A 17,366-nucleotide genomic window follows, 5' to 3' on the forward strand; every position below is an offset into this window, starting at 1 on the left:
AGAAAGCTCAGACCTCAGCTGTGATTTCATACCTGTTGCTCCATTGTTTTGAGAGTTTGCTACTCTCCCCACCGACCCTGACCAGTATTTTCCCTTTGGCTCTCAATGTCAAAGTAACACTGTCTCGGGGGTCGTGGGGTATGGTGGTATTTGACCAGTTGAGGATGATGGTCTCAGTATCTCTTGCAGAGCAGAAACCTTAACCATGGCTGCGTGTTTTGTGATGAGGCCTGGTGTATTCAGAAGTCATATCCCACTTCTGTGCTAACTTTGAGAATCGAGCAAGAAACCCCAGCATTTTCAGTAAATTGCACATTAAAGCTGAAGAGTCATTGGGTGGTTCAGCTAGCTTAGAGAGCTGATGAAAAATCACCAGGGGATGCTGTTAATGAGGCACATTCCAAGCTAAATAAAACACAATGTGTCTCTTTGTTTTGGGACTGGGACCTGGGAGCTACGCGTATTAAAAATTAATTTTGCCTCCACATTAGATTGAAAAAGCCTGCTTCAGGCAGCAACAAGTCTGAACAGCTCGGAAGACTTGTGTCAGCTAGTGGCCCTAGCTTTCATGCTGCTTTTGGCTTCTTTCTCCACATCAGCTCTAGCTCAGGGTATGGCATGATGTTGCCTTTGCTTCTCAGAAGCGGTCATCACTGGAGGGAGTTTATGACTACCCCTTCATCTTTAACTTGACCATGAGGAGGAAGCAAGGCAAAGACTGAGCGTTGAAAGGGAACGAGGTTCAAGGAAATCTCGGGGGTGGGTGGGGTGGGGAAACCCCAATATATGCAATGGTGTCTTTGATTTGATTCAGTAAATGAGTTTTTAATTATTTATTGGACTGACAGCAGCATGTTTAAGTGCAAGTAAGAATGAGAGAGGGCTCAAAAAAAAGGTGAAGAAGCCGAGTCCAAAAAAGAGCAACGAAGTTGGTGAAGGGTCTAGACCACAAGTCTTAATGAAGAGCAGCTGAGAGAACTGGGGTTGTTTAACTTGGAGAAAAGGAGGCTTGGGGGGACCTTATTGCTCTCTACAACTGCCTGACTGAAATAGAGGTTGGTCTCTTCTCCCAAGTAACAAGTAATAAGACAAGAGGAAATGGCCTCAAGTTGCACCGAAGGAGGTTTAATTTGGGTATTAGAAAAAATTTCTTCACCAAAAGGGTTGTCCAGCATTGGAACAGGCTGCCTAGGAAAGTGGTTGAGTCACCATCCCTGGAGGTATTTAAAAGATGTGTAGACTTGGCACTTCGGGACATGGTTTAGTGGTGGACTCGGTAGTCCTGAGGTAATGATTGGACTCTGTGATATTAAAGGTCTTTTCCAAACTAAACAATCCTGTGATTCTAAATAGCATGTTCCAAGTTATTTATTTATTCATAGAGCTGTAGTTCAAAAGCGCACCTTCCCTTTCTGTAACTCTGATTGTGGCTTTCTCAAGATTTCCAGCTCTTTTTCATTGCCTGTCCAGGTACTTCCCCTCTGACACCAAACCACACTGTCCCAGCTATGTCAGCGTGTTACAAGATGATATGCAGCTAACCCAGCACTGGATAATACCCAGTGTGCTGGAGACAATTCCTTATCCACAGCAAGAATTTTAAAAACACTTCCAAAGAGCTTCACTGCCTTTGTATTTTCTGTAGTCCTGGGATCCATATGCTCAGTTTGGACATAAGGCACTTTTTAGCTGCTGAAGCCATCCATTTATTTGTCCTCTTTGGTTTGTCATCTTCCAGGGAGGGACAAGGACATTTACAGAATATGCTGGTTCCATGTGAGTTAACCCTGTGTGGAGGATGTGTGCCTCTGGCCACTTCAGAGATGAGTAGTGCTCCCACATGCTTAGCCATTTGAATAGGATTGCTGTCAATGCAAGCAAAAATTTTCTAGAGTAATTTTGATTAAAAGAAGTCTCTCAGGTTTTAAAGCCAACTGGAAAAAAGAGGCAAAGGGCTGTTCTACTTGCAGATGCTTTGGCTGCATGTTCCAGGTCAGGTCTGTGTCATCATCAGCCTCCCAAAGCAGCTGAGACTTTCCTGTACTTGGAAAGTATCCCTGTGTGTTCCCCATCTTCTGAAGGCTTGCTCCAAAGCACAATCTCTGCTCCTTCTTGGATTCTGTTTAAGTCAAAAATAGTACCCCATAGCAGATTTCCAGTATTTCCTTGCTGTTCCCTCAGAGGCCAAGTTAGTGCTTTCACCAAAACACCTCTGATGCATTAAGATGGACCAATGCAAGCTTTTTCTTTGCTACATTGCTTTAGGGTACCCAACAAGTTTGCTGAAGGCTAACTGAAGTATTTTACTTTGTGACTTAGAAATAGTTTTGAAGAGTATACTATTGGGAAGAAAAATGGTGCCATAATGCAAGATAAAATGGAGGTCTTGACTTCAGATAAAGCATAGCTTAGAAATTTTATTGTGTATTAAACTGTATCTTCTGGAACTGACTCAAACCAGGGGGGACAATCTGGGCACAAAAGGGGATGTAAAAATAGCAATAAGCTGCTCTGAATGCAGAGGGGGCAAGAAGAGTGTATGTGTACTTACTCCCTTCTCAGAGCAGGACTCTGCCTCAAAGATGAAATCTGAAGTGTAAATCTCTGAAATGCTGTTGCCAACCATGTTGTAAGCAATATGTAATCAGATCTTGTTGGACTGCTGCGAAAATGACTGCCATTTAACAACAAATTTCTCTTTGCAGTTCTCTGCTGCGCAGACGCCTGTGGTTTACCAAATTAGTCCACCATCTGGCATCCCAGGTACGGGACCTTTGTTTAAGCTGGAGCCCACTTTAATTATTATTTGATGTTCCATACATTATCCTTATGAGGGATCAGTCTTACTGGGGATTAAAACGGGCACCTCCAGAAATTAATGTCCAAGCCCATGCTGAACACAAAAATGGGTTTGCATAAGGGGAGAGAGTTGGCAGTGCTGGGTACATGAGAAGTGGGTAACACGCAATGACCAGGTTATTTGGTACTTGGCTTGGGCAGCCCAACTCTGCCTGAGTAGAGAGATGTTGCTCAGGAGGTGGACAGGTCTAATCAGTCTCAGCTCTTGAGTTGTCTGCCCTTAGTTATTTAGTAGTAGTTTCAAGAATTACCTATCGGGTGATGATATTGCAATACCATATAGACCTTTTGGTTATTGGGGCTTTAGATCAGACTTTAAAGTTACATGAGAAGACAGGAGTTGGTTTTGGTCTGAATGTTTAGCTGTTTCCCCCCTATTTCTAGTCTATATTTGCAGGCTTGTTTAGAGAAAATTCAAATGCTGATTTCCAGTGTCAAGATTAATCAAAACATTTTGGTGTCAAGAGTGCAGAAAGGTACCTGGATGATTAGATCACAGAGATGCTCCTAAATCTAGATTCTTATGCCTTGCTTTAGAGTGCCTGTATGGAGGTTTCTATGTGTTCGCTGGAGGTTTGACCTCCCAGTGTAGTCAGTGAAGAATGAGAGTAATGCTACATGTCTAGTGCTATTTGAGTTGTCCTGGAGCATGAAGGACCTGCATGGAGCAGGTAGATATGATGCAGAACCAGGAAGACTCATTCCCTTCTGGAGTCACAGTGGGAGGATAAGGTGCCCCAAATTTTTGACGGCTCTGTGTGTGTAACTGAACGAAGTTGTCACCTAGTGTTGTCAAGGGAGTATTGGCAGTGATTCAGCTGGCCACATCTATGCTGAGGTCCTCCTTTAGACCTTGACCCTTTCTATGGTACCAATCATGCCATTTTGGTTGCCTTATGAGGTTCTACAGTAGAATTTGGATAGAATGTGGGGTTTAGCTCACAAAAGAGTTGAGCAAAATGTCTTCTCAGTACAAGTATTAAAGATCTGCTTTAAATTCAGGAATCAATTTTTTTTTTTTTTTTTTGTGGGAAACAAAGGTGTGTGTTTTGGGAAAAGTGAATTAAGTGCAAAGTCACCTTGAACTGTGGTAGAAGCTGAGAGCAGCCATCAGTGCAGCCAGTTATGCACCTCCGCAAAATTCACAAAGACCAAGAACAACTTCTGTTTGCCTCACAAAATCTGCAAATAAATTCTCTGCTTCTAAGACTCCAATTTCAATTTCTTTTTAAACAGGAAATTTAATACAGATTTATGGGAAAACAATTTCTGGAAGATATGAGACGCTGGACTTCAATGTGGATTATATTGATGGGTAATTATATACAGGCAGCTATCTGACCCCGTCCCTTTAAATTGGCATTTCTTCCATCAGCCTCCTTGACAGCAATAAATTGCAACCAGTTGGCCCAGAATTGCCATTTACTTCCTTTGTGGTTTATTGCAGCTCATGAGTTGGGCTCCAGCAAACTTTGTTAATCTAATTGCAACTGGTCCATTAAGCTAGTTGGTTTGTTTACTGGCAGCACAGTCAATCACAGCTCAGTGTGAATTGTACTGTAATTGCGCCTGGTTGCTGTAGATTTTATTTTGGCTAGCAAATTAAAACTTAACTAATTAAAATAATGTCAGAATCTAAAAGTTAAATAAATTTTCCCTTCCATTAGCGTTTTCAGAAAAACTATTAGTTTGAAGCAGATGCTCTGGTGAGTCAGAAGACAAAGCAGAATTTGAGACAAAAGGCTTTGTTGTTCACTACTTTAAACACTCTCTGGTCACTTCCTTGTGCTCAAGAAAGGTTTGATTTTTATTTTCTGCTGCTTCTATGGTTACATGCAACTGAGCAAAGAAGGTAGATTTTACAAAAAGTCAGGACAGCAGCACTTTAAGTATAGTGAATACAAAATGAGCATGAATGCTGACCTGCTGTCTGTCATATGTATTTACATAGTATGGAAGTGTTCTCAGATACTGCCAAGTTGTGATTTCCTTGCACTTGTGTCAATGGCAGGGAAGAACTAATCCCAGGTGATTGTTGTAAAGAATGAACTATAAATCTATAGTTACTCTGTTGGTATTTTGAGGATCATTTCAGCAGACCAGGGAAGGTGTGTAATCTCAGCAGTTCAAAATTTTAATTGCAGCCTCAGATATTTGACCACTAGATGCTTTTTAATGCCTTCTCAGGCTGAATGGAAATGTCCCATGCTAAGTAATTAAATTCTCTGCTAGTGTGAATGAAAGCACAGTGCAGATTCCTGCCATAGCAGCTGCACCCATTTTTCAGCCCTACATTTTTGTTCACTGGATGCATATTAGCATCCTTTGTTCAATATTAATTATTGTTTTACCTGCCTCTAGTGGAACTGTGAAACCTTTGATCAGTGGGAAGAAAGGCTGGTCTGTCTGACTGCAGGTTGGACGTGCCTGCATGCTCCATTGCTAAATTACTCATTTACAGCTTAAACTCACTGTTGCCAAAAAGGAAATGGCATCAAAATCTTAACATACCAGACAGGTTCACATTGTAGCTTCACATGAATACTTTGCCCATTTTTGGTGTGTTAGTAAATACGTACCAGGTGGGGACTTGGACTAGACCAAAGCAGTCTGTCACGCAGTCACACTGATTCAGTATTTGGAGAGAAAAAGAGAACAGTGTTTTATACTTTCAAGTGTGTTCTGCACCCTTTTCCATGCTTTGTACGGGACGCAACAGCCCAGTGATGCTGAACCAAACATTTTGCAGCACTGAATTTGTTTCTGTTCATCCTTAAAAGGAAAGGTATCTCAATATCAGCAAGCTGTATTAACAAAAGCAAACTCTATTATTAAAACCTCATAAAACTACACTCTGAAACATGGATCATAGCAAAGTCCTTGCGTTAGAGGTTTCGATTACGTATTTTCCTTAATTGCCTATTAGTTCTCAAATAATCTTTGCCAACCTTTGCTTATTATGCTAACTACTGTGAATTTATTGGTCCCACCTGATTCCTCCTCTCCAGTGGAAGTTGTTCCTTGCCATAGTGGTTTTTTACAGTGGGGATACTTGAATTTTCTGTTAGGAGCTTGGATGATTTTTAGCAGAGGGTATTTATAGTGTTTTTCCTCAATGAAACAAAGACATGACTGAGCTGCATCTTGAAGCAGTATGGCTGTACAAGCACTTGTGCTGCCTGCTGCTTCTGGAAAGTAGGGGTGGGTTTAATCCTCTTGGAGCTCAGACTTCCAACCCTTCTCTGCAGGGAGGAGATATCCAGCGATTCAGGGCTGGCACGGGTGTCTTGAAGATGGCCATGTCATAATCTTTACAAAGGTGCAGTTCTCGCAGTATGTGGGTAATATACTTTGCAAGTGAAAAGATAAGAGGTTAGGGCTTGTCCAGTTTTCTAGAAGGTTAATACATGCTAGATACAAGTGAGGGGGAATTCTTGTCCCATTTGAAAATATTGGCTGCTGATTTTGACAGGATCAGGTTTTTATCTGTGAAGCTCTATGTCACATCATATCTTATCATTTCTGTTTATTTTTTGCCTAGGCCAGCTATCCTTATGGCGGAAGGAGATGGATGGACCAGTCTCTGCTCTTTTGCTGACAGGCGAGCTGGGAGCATGTCAGTTCTTGGCTTGCTTTTTGGTATAAGGGCTCGGCATGTCTTGTGCACAAAAAAAGTTCTTAACTTTTGGAGAAGCTCTTCTGCTTTGGCTTTAGGTGGAGACAGACCATGAGGAGTTGATCCTACGGTCTGTGACTGGGGTACAGGAGGGCTGTTGGTTCTCTGTGGCTCTAGCTATAACCAGGCAGGGCCATGGGTTGTCCTCTGTCCTGGAGATGATATGCTATGTCCTGGCCACATCTATTCTGTTCAGCTCTTTAGACTTCAAAACAGGGTAGCCATTTAAAAGCTGCTTATTGACCTTGGTCAATATGTTGTCTTCAGTCATATATAGACGCTAATTTTGAAAGGTGAATTAGCTGACCTGAACCCAAACTGGGCAAGCAGAGCTCTTAAAATTTAACAGTGTAAGTAGACAGGCTCTGGTGCCTGGGCCCTGGCACTGCTCATGTACCCTTGTGTCCCCATCATGTATTAACGTATCCTTGTCTCCTGAAAGTTGCAAGAGACCCTTTATGCTGCTAGCTCTTGCACCCTGTTGAATTACACAAAAAGCCATGGGCTCTGCGGCAGCGTTTCTTTTATGAATGGTTAAATTCTCAGCCTGTGAGCCATGGAGAAGGGGGAGGCTGTTTTTACAGGGAACCAGGGGGAAACCTGCCCCCACAGAAGGTCACTGCTAAGGCTGCTGGGGTCCTCAGTGAACCTTCTAATAGCACTGCAAAATTCCTCCTGGCTCCCAGAAGAGGGACTTATATGAAAATCTGAGTTGATGATGAGAACTGCATCATTCTGTGGCTCCAGAAGGTTGGTGTAATGCCAGTTTAATTGCTACTTGTTCCTTCTTACAGAGCAGGGACATGTAGAGGGGAGATACTTTTGTCTTCCTCTTCACCCTCACCCTGTGCCCAGACTTGTCTTTGCTCAGTTTTTATTTCAAATGAGGGTTCTGAAGGTCAGCAGCAGAATCAGCTTCTAGAAACAAGGGTAAAGGAGCCAAACTGGACCAGTGTGTATTGTTGGGAGGCATTCTCTGAAGCTGCTGAACTCTTGATCATCGGTGGGGAGATGGGTTGTTCCTTTGCCATCTCACGTATTTCACCCCGTTGTTTCTAAAAGGAGGCAAGCATGACTAGCTCAGATGTATAAGCCCACATCTTTTCTTGGTTAGATGATTCTCACTGTATTTTGCTCTTTTTGTTCCCAAGGCTTAGCAAAGTCCTTTGTCTCTTCACAGCTACCCTATTCAGGCAGAAGATGGACTGGGGACCTTGCAGTGCCGGGTGGAAGGGAACCACATAGGTTGGTGAAAAGTGGGGAAAATCATGGGTTTCTGTTATTCCTGCAACTCCGGAAGGTAGAGGAAGGGTGTCAAGCATCCGTTTCTGCTCTGTCTCCAAAGTTAGGAATGGTGTTCAGGGCTGAGTTCACATAAGCTGCTTCAGATCAAAGCTTACCAGTCTTCAACGTAGACACTGCTGTGATTTTATGTCCTCTGCAGTCTTGGAGAAAATGAAATGCTCAAGTGAAACCATGATGTGATGTGGACATTGCTGACAGCACCGGTGTGATTTGGGGTCTTTGCTCAGTTTACTGTTTTACTTTAATCCCTCTTGTATGTGGTGGACCTTCCCTTTGCTGCTTTATTAGAGGAATAAATTGGATGCTCCCTTCTATTCACAATCTATCTTGTAGCAGGTTGGACGCCTTTCATTGTTCCTTGCTTCCAGGCAGCCTGAAGAAGCTTCTGATTTCTTTTGGAGGCTTTGAGCAGCAATCTTCCCACTTGGGGAAGATGATTAGAGATATATAAACCAGAAATCGATATTTAGCTTTCATGTAGACACTGATGGGCTCAGTACAATAGCCTGAGCTTTAAAGGTATCTTGGATTATCCAGCAGTTCTCCAGTGGGGTGTCAGAGCTAATGAAGGTCTTGAAAGAGGTCTGCACCTTCCTAGCATGGCAGGTGAGGTCAGATAGGATCCACAGGGTCTAAGATGACCCAAAGGGCTTATGATTAGGCAACCAAATCCTGCTTCTGAGGTTTGGTTTGCAGGTTCAGATATATAACTATGTATCTACATACAGTGTCTACCTACGAACTAAGGCTCTAAGCTTCCTAAGTTGATATTTGGTTCAGTTCCTGCACACATACTCTGCTGAAATCAACACAGTTATACTGTTGCAAGGAGAGTGTAAGGAAGAGGAGAATCAGTCCTAGGATACCTGGATAAGGTTTGGCAGGATGAACTCTTCATGAAGCCCTCCACACTTCTGCCATAATGCATATTACTTTTCTCTCCTCCAGGGTCCCACAATGTTAGCTTCTCGGTGTTTAACAAAGGAAAGTGAGTAAAAATCCTTTTCTCTCTTTTTCTGTTGTTTCATATGGAGGCACAGCTGCATATGAGTCTAGGATAAGTGCATGATGTTTTTGCTGAACCTTGTGTTTCATTGCTTAGAAATGAGGTTTTGCTATCTTGAGAGGATGGTCATCAGATTGGGAATGAAAAGGCAGAATGTTTCTGCCCCAAGCGTCTCTGCTTTTGGGATTTAATACTTTAGATTCAGTGCCTGAAGCATAAGTTATCTGTTAAACCTAGCCGAATAAAATCCTGTCACCACGCTTTTAACTCTTCATCCAAATGGGAAAGAACTTAGCCATAATAGCAGGTGAAAATGATACTGTCAAAACCATACTTTAATATGGGACAGTACTTCTAAGAAAGAATTTCAGCTGTTAATGGAGTCTCATAAATTTATGCCTCCACGTGCTGGTCAAGGGTGATGCTGTTCCTTGTAGAAATGTTCCACTGTTCCTCTGGAGAGCAACTGTCTAGTTCTGCCAAAAGAAGGTCTACTTAAGTTAAATGGCCAATGTTCTCTGAGGCATTTTCTCTCTCTTGCAGGTCAGCAGTACACAAAGATGCTTGGCTCATCAGTGCCAAACAGGAACTTTTCCTGTATCAAACGTATTCAGGTATTGCACTGATCCACCTCACCGGCTGCACTGTCTTTGGCAACCCAAGCGTGGTCTAAGACAAGACCTCTCACTGTTGCCTTTCCCAAAGGCCTAATCCTGTTGTGTCCTCGTTTTGAGTGTGCCACTCCCCTGGTATGGGCTTGACTAAACAAAAAGCTGCAGATGAAAAATTTCAAGATGATGTGCTAAGGCTGGATGTGCTGCCATGGGCTACATTCTACATCCCCAGTGAGTTAGTGCTCCTCTCGGGCAGGGATATGTTTGAACTCTGTTTTGAACAGCCTAACCTGAGACAGTCAGCTACAGGAAAGCCATATGGCAGGGAATGACATTGCTTTATTGTTGGTCCTTTTCCTGTCAGATCAGTTGTAGGCTCGAGATGTTGCATCTAGAGAAACTTTTCCCCCCTTAAATCATGCTGCATTTGGTAAGGTTGAGATCTTAGAAGTGCAGACCTTAGGATGAGATAGATCCCACATCAACTATCAGGAGGAGATAGTGTTCAGCTTTTCCAAAAATTGAGTTCTGGATAAATGGTGAATGGCAGGTTACTACACCACTAATTAAAAAAAACAAACAAAAAAAACCCCACAAAAAAAATAAGGTACATTAACAATAACAACCTCCTTGTGACACTTCCAGCTATATTGTAGACAGCAGACAATGAAGTTCTGAGCACCCACGCAGGATTATGGTCATAGGCAATCACTGTCAGAGGTTCAGCAAGGCTGTATGCCCTACAGCCAAAGCAGAAGTAGGGTACCAGGGGCTGCAGAGCACTGGGCAACTGTTGACCTTAGAGGTTGTATAAAGCGGAAAGATCGCTTGGTTAACCTGCACAGGTCCTCAGCAGGGTCTCATCAGTTTTTTCCATTAAGTTGGCTGAAATTAATGTGATGAATGTATTAGTTCCTTATGGGCTGAATCTGAGACGCTTGTTTTTTTTTAAAGAAAGTAGCTAAGATGTACCTCTGTTATATATATTGTTTATAGCATACAGCTTGTCGCCTATAAATTCAAAGTGCTTTGTAAAGGAGGGTGATTTTGTGTCCTTATTTACAAACTGAGGCACAGTAAAATGAACTAACCCTGCGTGAAGCTAGCTGTTGACAGAGCACCAGCAGAAACAAGATCTGCTGGATCTATCCAGTAGACTGTACTGTGCTAGCCAGTAGTCGATATTGTAGAAGTAAGGTTTAAATACCAGAGGAATTAACAAAAATTATATAGATGTAGACCAATGTCCCTTATCTTTTTTGCTAGTCTTTTTTTCAGTACTATAGAAGTACAATTGGTTGGTTAAACTATGACATTCGAGTGTAAGGTGGGTAAATGTCATTAAATAGAAAAACAGGTTTCCAGTGTGGAAGGGCATGATTATAACAGAGATAAAATCCTGAAAGATTCTCACGGTCACAATGTGGACGCTCCTTTGTCAGGTGTTCAGCTCCCTCTATTTGTCCCTGAAGCCTAAGGGATGATTGGAAAGCGTGGTAACATCTAAGCCTACAGGCTAAACTGAGAAGTGAGTCAGAGAAGGTCAAAAGGATTAAAAGTTTCACTTCCACTTTTTTTATTTGCAGAGCTCCTCAATAGCACAGAATATAACAATTTGTGATCTGAGCATGACAGATTTAGTCACTGCTAAATAACAGTCCAAGCAGTACAGTATTTCTCCTGTCATGCGGCCAAGTTACCCATGTTGTTACCTGGTGTAATCCCAGCGTCTGCCAAAAACCCCATAAAGGATCAGTGAGATGCTGGTTTCATTTACAAGAGTCTGTGGTGCTGGAAACACTGCAAGTGCACTGCTGACTTCAACCGAAATAGGGCAGGGATTAACTTTTCCAACACTGGCTTTTAGATTTCCCTTTTTCCTTCCTCTGCAGAGATAGCCTCTGTGTTCCCAGCTGGTGGGAGCCTTGGAGGAGGCACTGATCTTACTGTCACGGGGGATTTCTTTGAGGAGCCGGTGCAGGTCACTGCTGCAGGTAAGAGGACAGATGTGTGACATACACATATATTATTTTTTTTCCCCCAATAAAGTTGGTCATGATCCTGACCACAAAACCCAACTGATGTTCATGGATACCAGTGTGGGAGCTGTAGGACTCACCATTGGGAAGGTCCTGTTATTCTGACTGTGGACATGACCCGTTTTGCTTGCCTGATAGTAAAAGCCAAGGCTTTTAGCAAAGTGTTGACCTCTTTCAGAAACAAGATAGAAACACAGCTGAGCTGGAGCATGAACCCAAGTTTCTCACACAGCACATTTGTCTCCTTTTTCCACTGCCAGGTGTCCCCTGCAAAGTCAAGCATGTCTCTCCCCAGCAAATCAAATGCACCACTGAGCTCATTGGCCAGGACAGGAGGCTTGGTGCCCCCCAACCAGGTACAGTATTCAGATGACTGAAGGTCCAAAGAAGCAAACACATAGAAATGGAGGGCAGAAATCATTTGGTGATGAATGCAGTCAAGAAATGGGGCTTTCCAGAATGCTGTCTGCTTCAATGTCAAGCCAGTTTCTCCTAGGTTTGATAGGGAGGAGGACCACAAAAATGATCAGAGGGCTGGAACACCTCTGCCATGAGAAAAGGCTGAGAGAGTTGGGGTGGTTCAGCCTGCAGAAGAGAAGGCTCCAGGGAGACCTTATTGCAGCCTTCTCAGTACTTAAAGGGGGCTTATAAGAAAGATAGGGACAAATGTTTCAGCAGGGCATGTAGCGATTGGACAAGGGGGAATGTTTTTATACTGAAAAGAGGGGAGATCCAAACTAGATATGAGGAAAAAATTACTGATGATGAGAGTGGTGAGACACTGGCACAGAGAGGGGGGAGATGCCTCATCCCTGGGAACATTCGAGGCCAGGTTGGACAGGGCTCTGAGCAACCTGATCTAGTTGAAGATGTCCCTGCTCATAGCAGGGGTGGTGGTCTGGATGATCTTTAAGGTCCCTTCCAACTTAAACCATCCCGTGATTCTATATAGCAAGGAAAGGCAAGGTGGAGAGCTCAGCCCGCCACTTGCAGATGGGTGATTCTGGGAGGAAGGTCAGCCTGGTTTGTAGGGCTGTGGAAAACGAGGGGAGAAAAGTATGGATAATATTTAGAGGAAGGATAGCTGAACTAGAGCTACTGCAGAGGTTTCTGGGGACACTGCTTGAGTGGAGCATTGCAGTAGGAAACTATTGTGCATACAATGAATCTTAGCTCATTTTGACTGTGGGTTGTCTCAGTAACTTTTCCTATAAGAGTAGATGTGAGCTTGGGTGGATGCTCTGCTCTCTGTAGATTTTTTTGTATTTTCTTGTAGAGAATTTCAAGGTAGAACGAATCCCCTAAAGTGAGATCTGTGTTCTGCCCTGGACTGCAAAAAAGACCCACAAAGAGAGCCAATTTATTAAAATTTTCTGTTCTGGCCTGCCTCCTTACACAACTGATTCTAGTACGTGCTATGGGAGTTTTGTTGGCTGCTACTGAGAATGCTTTTGTTTTAACTTTCTAGGAAACAGAGGGCTTCTCTTTGAAGTCTGGGATGATGCCTCTGATCTGACAGAAGCAGGTCCTGGATATAGATGGCAGTTTGTACCTAATGCGAGTTCCTCAGTAAGACTTCTGTCTGGGGCAAAGAAGTCCTTCAGGTACTTAGTGATCTTAAAAAGAGATGAAGCCATGGCAATCGCCTTTAGTGGTGTAAGGTGTAGCAATAACATCTGACAGCTCTTTATAGCAGAGCCTTGCTGCATAGCTCCTATAAATCAAAGCAAACCCTCTGCTCTGAGGTCCTTTTGAAGCTCAAAATGTGCAGTGAAGTGTTTTATTTTTCCTTCTTTTACTTTCACTCAGTATTTCTACTCTACCTGGCCTAGATGTGCCGAAGTGCTGCAAAAAAAATAGCTACAGAGGTAGAAGGAACTCCAGTTAAAGGCTGTGTTGGGCTGGAGCTCTGGTCAGATGTGGAGCACCAGATCCTCAGCTGGTGTTGGCAGCTGCAGCACAGGTGGAGTTAATGGAAATAAATTTGCACCAAGCTGAGACAGTATCTGAATCTTGTTGGTGTCCATTGCATCTTCAGATGCAGCCTTGAAAAGCTGTGCAATATGCAAGAATGCTTTCATTTTTCTATCACTTCTCTGTTTTTCTCAGTTGATCTTGTGTGTAATGTTGACCCTTTACCTGCCTGTTTGGGATTAAGACTGCTTGAGAAGAAATACACAAAAATGTGACCAACAACAAAGCTATACTCATTTTCATGAGGCTGTCTTTTCCTTTTTGAACACTTCTGTAAAGCATAAATGACACTTAATGGGAAAATGGGTCGTCCTGAGGTTCCTTCAGTTTTAAAAGCTGAGATTTTGTTATAACTTGGTCTCACAGTCTCGTTAGACAGTGTACATGTGAAGGTGTGGTGTGGGGCTGGATTTTTTTGCAGTAACTTTTTTGTATATTAAGGTGGTTCTGTTTTTTCTTAGCTCCAGGCTTCGTGGATTTTTTGTGGCTCCTCAGACCAACAATTACACCTTCTGGATTCAGGCAGATAGCCAGGCATCTCTCTATTTAAGTTTATCCCAGGATCCAGAACATAAGGTATTACTTTTGGCAGAGAAAAAATAAGATCAGGATAGGAAATGGTTTTAAGGAAGGTCATAACAAGTGGGATTTCTCCCAGAGTGAATTGACTTATTGGCCCTTGTGATGAATCTGTTGCAAAGTGCAATCTGTATGATTATATTTGATTGGCCCCATCAGCTGCTCAGCTTGTGGAAAAACTCACTCTTCCAACCAGTCTTTGAATGACTTTTTCAGAAGACCTTTTCATTAGTTCAGCACATCACCACCACTAACAATCTGTGCAAGGGGACCTGGAGGCTTGCTGTTTGACTTCCTCAGTTTACTTCCTTTTTTGCCTGTTAAAATTTTGCCCTCTGAAAACATTGGTCCTTTCCTTTGTAAAGCTGAGAGGATGTTATAAATGAAGTTGATCTATTTCTCTGGGTTATTCTTAAACCTAGTAACTTAACAGGGCTAGAAGCAATATAAAGGACTTTTCTATTAAAAAAAAAAGGGGAAAAACCCCCACCATCTCTCATGCTGCTAATGGTAAATGTACTACATCTCAGAAGGCTGTAGGCAATTCTTTTTTATTTGCAGGACATGTGATGTAGAACTGAAGAGTTCCCCATGCAACTTCTCATGGATGACTTGTTAAGGCTAGGGTTAGCTATAAAAATTATCTTTATGATACTGAAGCCTAAACCAGAGCTCTTTGAGATGATGGCTTTTCCCTGTATAGTAGGAAGGAATGTGTCAACCATCAATGCACTGCTATCGGCACAAGTCTGGTTTTTTGGAGTGTGGTATTGGACAATGTGTCTTTTGACACCGGAGAAATGTCTTTGATTTGGTTGTTCTGGACACAGGTGAGGATAGCTTCTCTCCCTGCCGGCAATTCAGAGTGGTCTGAGAACTGGGTGAAGAGCTGGAGTGAGCGTTGGCAGCCAAAATCCCAGAAATTTGAGCTAACTGCTGGTTCGAAGTACTACCTGGAAGCGCTGCATCATGGAAAGGCACCCAGCAATGGGATGAGAGTCGGAGTCCAAATACATAACACGTGGCTGAATCCTCACGTGGTGAACAACTACTACATCGAGAGACATGAAATTCGGGCTCACGCCTTGCATCTTCCAGACATGCAGGTCAGTGCTGCATGCTTGACCCTGGGAGCTGGAGCAGCCCTGATTCAGTTGACAGGGATGGCAGCAAATCCTGATTGTAAAGGTCTTGTCTGCACTAGACATGAAAGTGTGTTCCCACAGTGTTTTTAATTTGATGAGACAGTTGATGAGAATAGCATCATGAGCTGAAGGTCTTCATGGTTTTTACAAACATTGGTGGGCTCTGTAAACCCTATGGTTACATTATTACCTGCTTGCGTGTTAAAGCGTAAGCAATGCTGACTCCCTTCAGGTTTTATCTCACTCATTAAGGCCTCACCTTGTTAACTAATGCAAATTAGTACGAGTTTGGAATAGTTTTTATTTCCCCTCCTCTGTGACGGCACACTCTGTGTGTGTTACCTGGTCACCCAGATGCTGCAATCAGACAATAGAAGCTTTCAGCCTGATGAAGTGCTCAGCAATGATGGAAGTTTTTCCTGGTGGTTAAATCCCACAGCTGTGGGTCAGGAGCTTTAGGGGCCGTTTGTGGCGGTGTGTCTGCACAGGTCATGTACCCCTTGCACTCCTGTTAATCTAAGAACAGAAGCCCAAGGCTTGTGTCAGGAGAGACCATGGAGGACAAGAGCAGTTTAAGAGTAGCTGAAGGGACTCTTGATTTACAGAGGCTTAAAAAGGAAAAATACAGGCCGTAAAATCTTCCTTAGTAGAAGACATCAGGTATCAGCCTGTGCGTCTCATGCAGTTTGTACCTGTTTTCATTTATTTATTTGCTTATTTGCTTGCCAGATGTTGACTGTGTCTGGTACAGGGTATTTCAGTATCTCCTGGAATAACTCATTGCGCAGAATGATGCCCACAAATGCTACGGCTCGCCAGGTAGGTGTCGTGAAACACAGATACCCAGTCCTCTGCTGGGGTGTAATTGATGGAGCTCTGGTCCTTGACGGCAGTTAAGCACTTGTCCCAGAAGCTGAGATAAATTTTATATGATGAAGGGGTGATTTTTGTTACTGTGACTGTCTCGCAGTGACATTTTTGGAAAGACTGACTCCCAGGTACATGTTAAGCATAACACAGCATCTTTTCTTGGCCTGTCATGTCTGCAATGAAGTATGCGGTGTCTTCAGATACCAGAATCTTGGACTTCTCCTTCAAGACCACATGTGTAGTGTATGGCTCTTGCTTCAGACAGGAGCTCCCATCTCACTTCTTCAAAATCCCATAGTCTCTTGGTGAGGTAGTTGGTCACTGTTAAAACTACTCTGGGTGATAGCTCCATGATAGCCATTGGACATCTAGTCAACAGAGCATCATGCAGATGCCCAGGCTGTGATATAGCTCATGTAAGAAATATGCATCTTTCTGAGGTGGCTGCTAGACCCCTAAAGGATGTCTCACGCCCCTGAAGGGTATCAGACATGGAAGATTATGCTCTGTGTTGAGTTGAATTTTATTCTCTACCATTTGGCCACCTGCTTGTTCAGAGCTGCCTTGCCACTGGTCCTTAGCTCATGAAAAATGTAGTGATGATGTGTATGTTGAAGATCTCTGCTGAAATGATCCAGAGACCATTGTACTGTGATTGCTTTTCACTTTCTTAATTTTTTTTAAAGGTGCAAACAGCAATAGAGGAACTTCTTTCAATAGGATGTGAAACTGAGCCAACTTTGGCTAAAATCCTTTTCCGTGATGGCTTTGAGAAAGAAGGTAGTGATCTGTGAGAAATGAGCAGTATTTTTTGTGAGAGTAGATTTCCTTTTATGAAATAAATATACTTTAAACAGTTACTGACAGTAAATTTACACTTTTAATGGGTTTAAGTACATATGTTTATGTTTCTCAGTTATTTGTTGTTTGTGTGTATTCTGATGGGGGAGTTCATTGAACTAATATTTAAAACCATATGATTAACATAATAATGAGTGATTCTTTCTGAATACTCTGTGTGACTTAGTCATATCACAACACGTTTATCAAAGCAGGTGATATGTTTTGCTTGTTAAAAACACTAGGAGTAGAGACCAAAAAAAATTGCAGCTTTTGGGGCATGTGGAATTATTCATGTTTCAGTCTGTCTGCTGAGGAAGCCAATCTGGTGTAGCCATAGCTGCAGCTCAGGCTGTGGAAGTGGCTGATTCTGACTCTGGAGGTCTTTGCTTTCAGTGTTCCTCGACGACTGGAAGTGAAACAGTGCAAATATCTGTGGTATACTTGACTGGTCAGGCA

General features: G+C 42.8%; 1 protein-coding gene across 4 annotated transcripts in view; it reads left to right on the top strand.

Moving 5' to 3' along the window:
- Positions 1-17,366, top strand: part of PKHD1 (PKHD1 ciliary IPT domain containing fibrocystin/polyductin) — a 280,766-nt gene that overhangs the window by 13,816 nt on the left and 249,584 nt on the right. For all 4 annotated transcript variants that reach the window (XM_056343184.1, XM_056343183.1, XM_056343185.1 and 1 more), the window contains 13 exons: positions 2,706-2,763; positions 4,096-4,174; positions 6,401-6,475; positions 7,716-7,780; positions 8,789-8,828; positions 9,390-9,460; positions 11,353-11,454; positions 11,760-11,855; positions 12,968-13,103; positions 13,935-14,049; positions 14,883-15,158; positions 15,927-16,016; positions 16,754-16,847. In XM_056343184.1, the coding sequence (XP_056199159.1) occupies positions 2,706-2,763; positions 4,096-4,174; positions 6,401-6,475; positions 7,716-7,780; positions 8,789-8,828; positions 9,390-9,460; positions 11,353-11,454; positions 11,760-11,855; positions 12,968-13,103; positions 13,935-14,049; positions 14,883-15,158; positions 15,927-16,016; positions 16,754-16,847 (1,297 nt within the window). The remainder of the gene's footprint in view (positions 1-2,705; positions 2,764-4,095; positions 4,175-6,400; positions 6,476-7,715; positions 7,781-8,788; positions 8,829-9,389; positions 9,461-11,352; positions 11,455-11,759; positions 11,856-12,967; positions 13,104-13,934; positions 14,050-14,882; positions 15,159-15,926; positions 16,017-16,753; positions 16,848-17,366) is intronic.

The sequence above is a fragment of the Falco biarmicus genome, chromosome 6 (assembly GCF_023638135.1).
Source record: "Falco biarmicus isolate bFalBia1 chromosome 6, bFalBia1.pri, whole genome shotgun sequence".
Taxonomy (NCBI): Eukaryota; Metazoa; Chordata; class Aves; order Falconiformes; family Falconidae; genus Falco; species Falco biarmicus.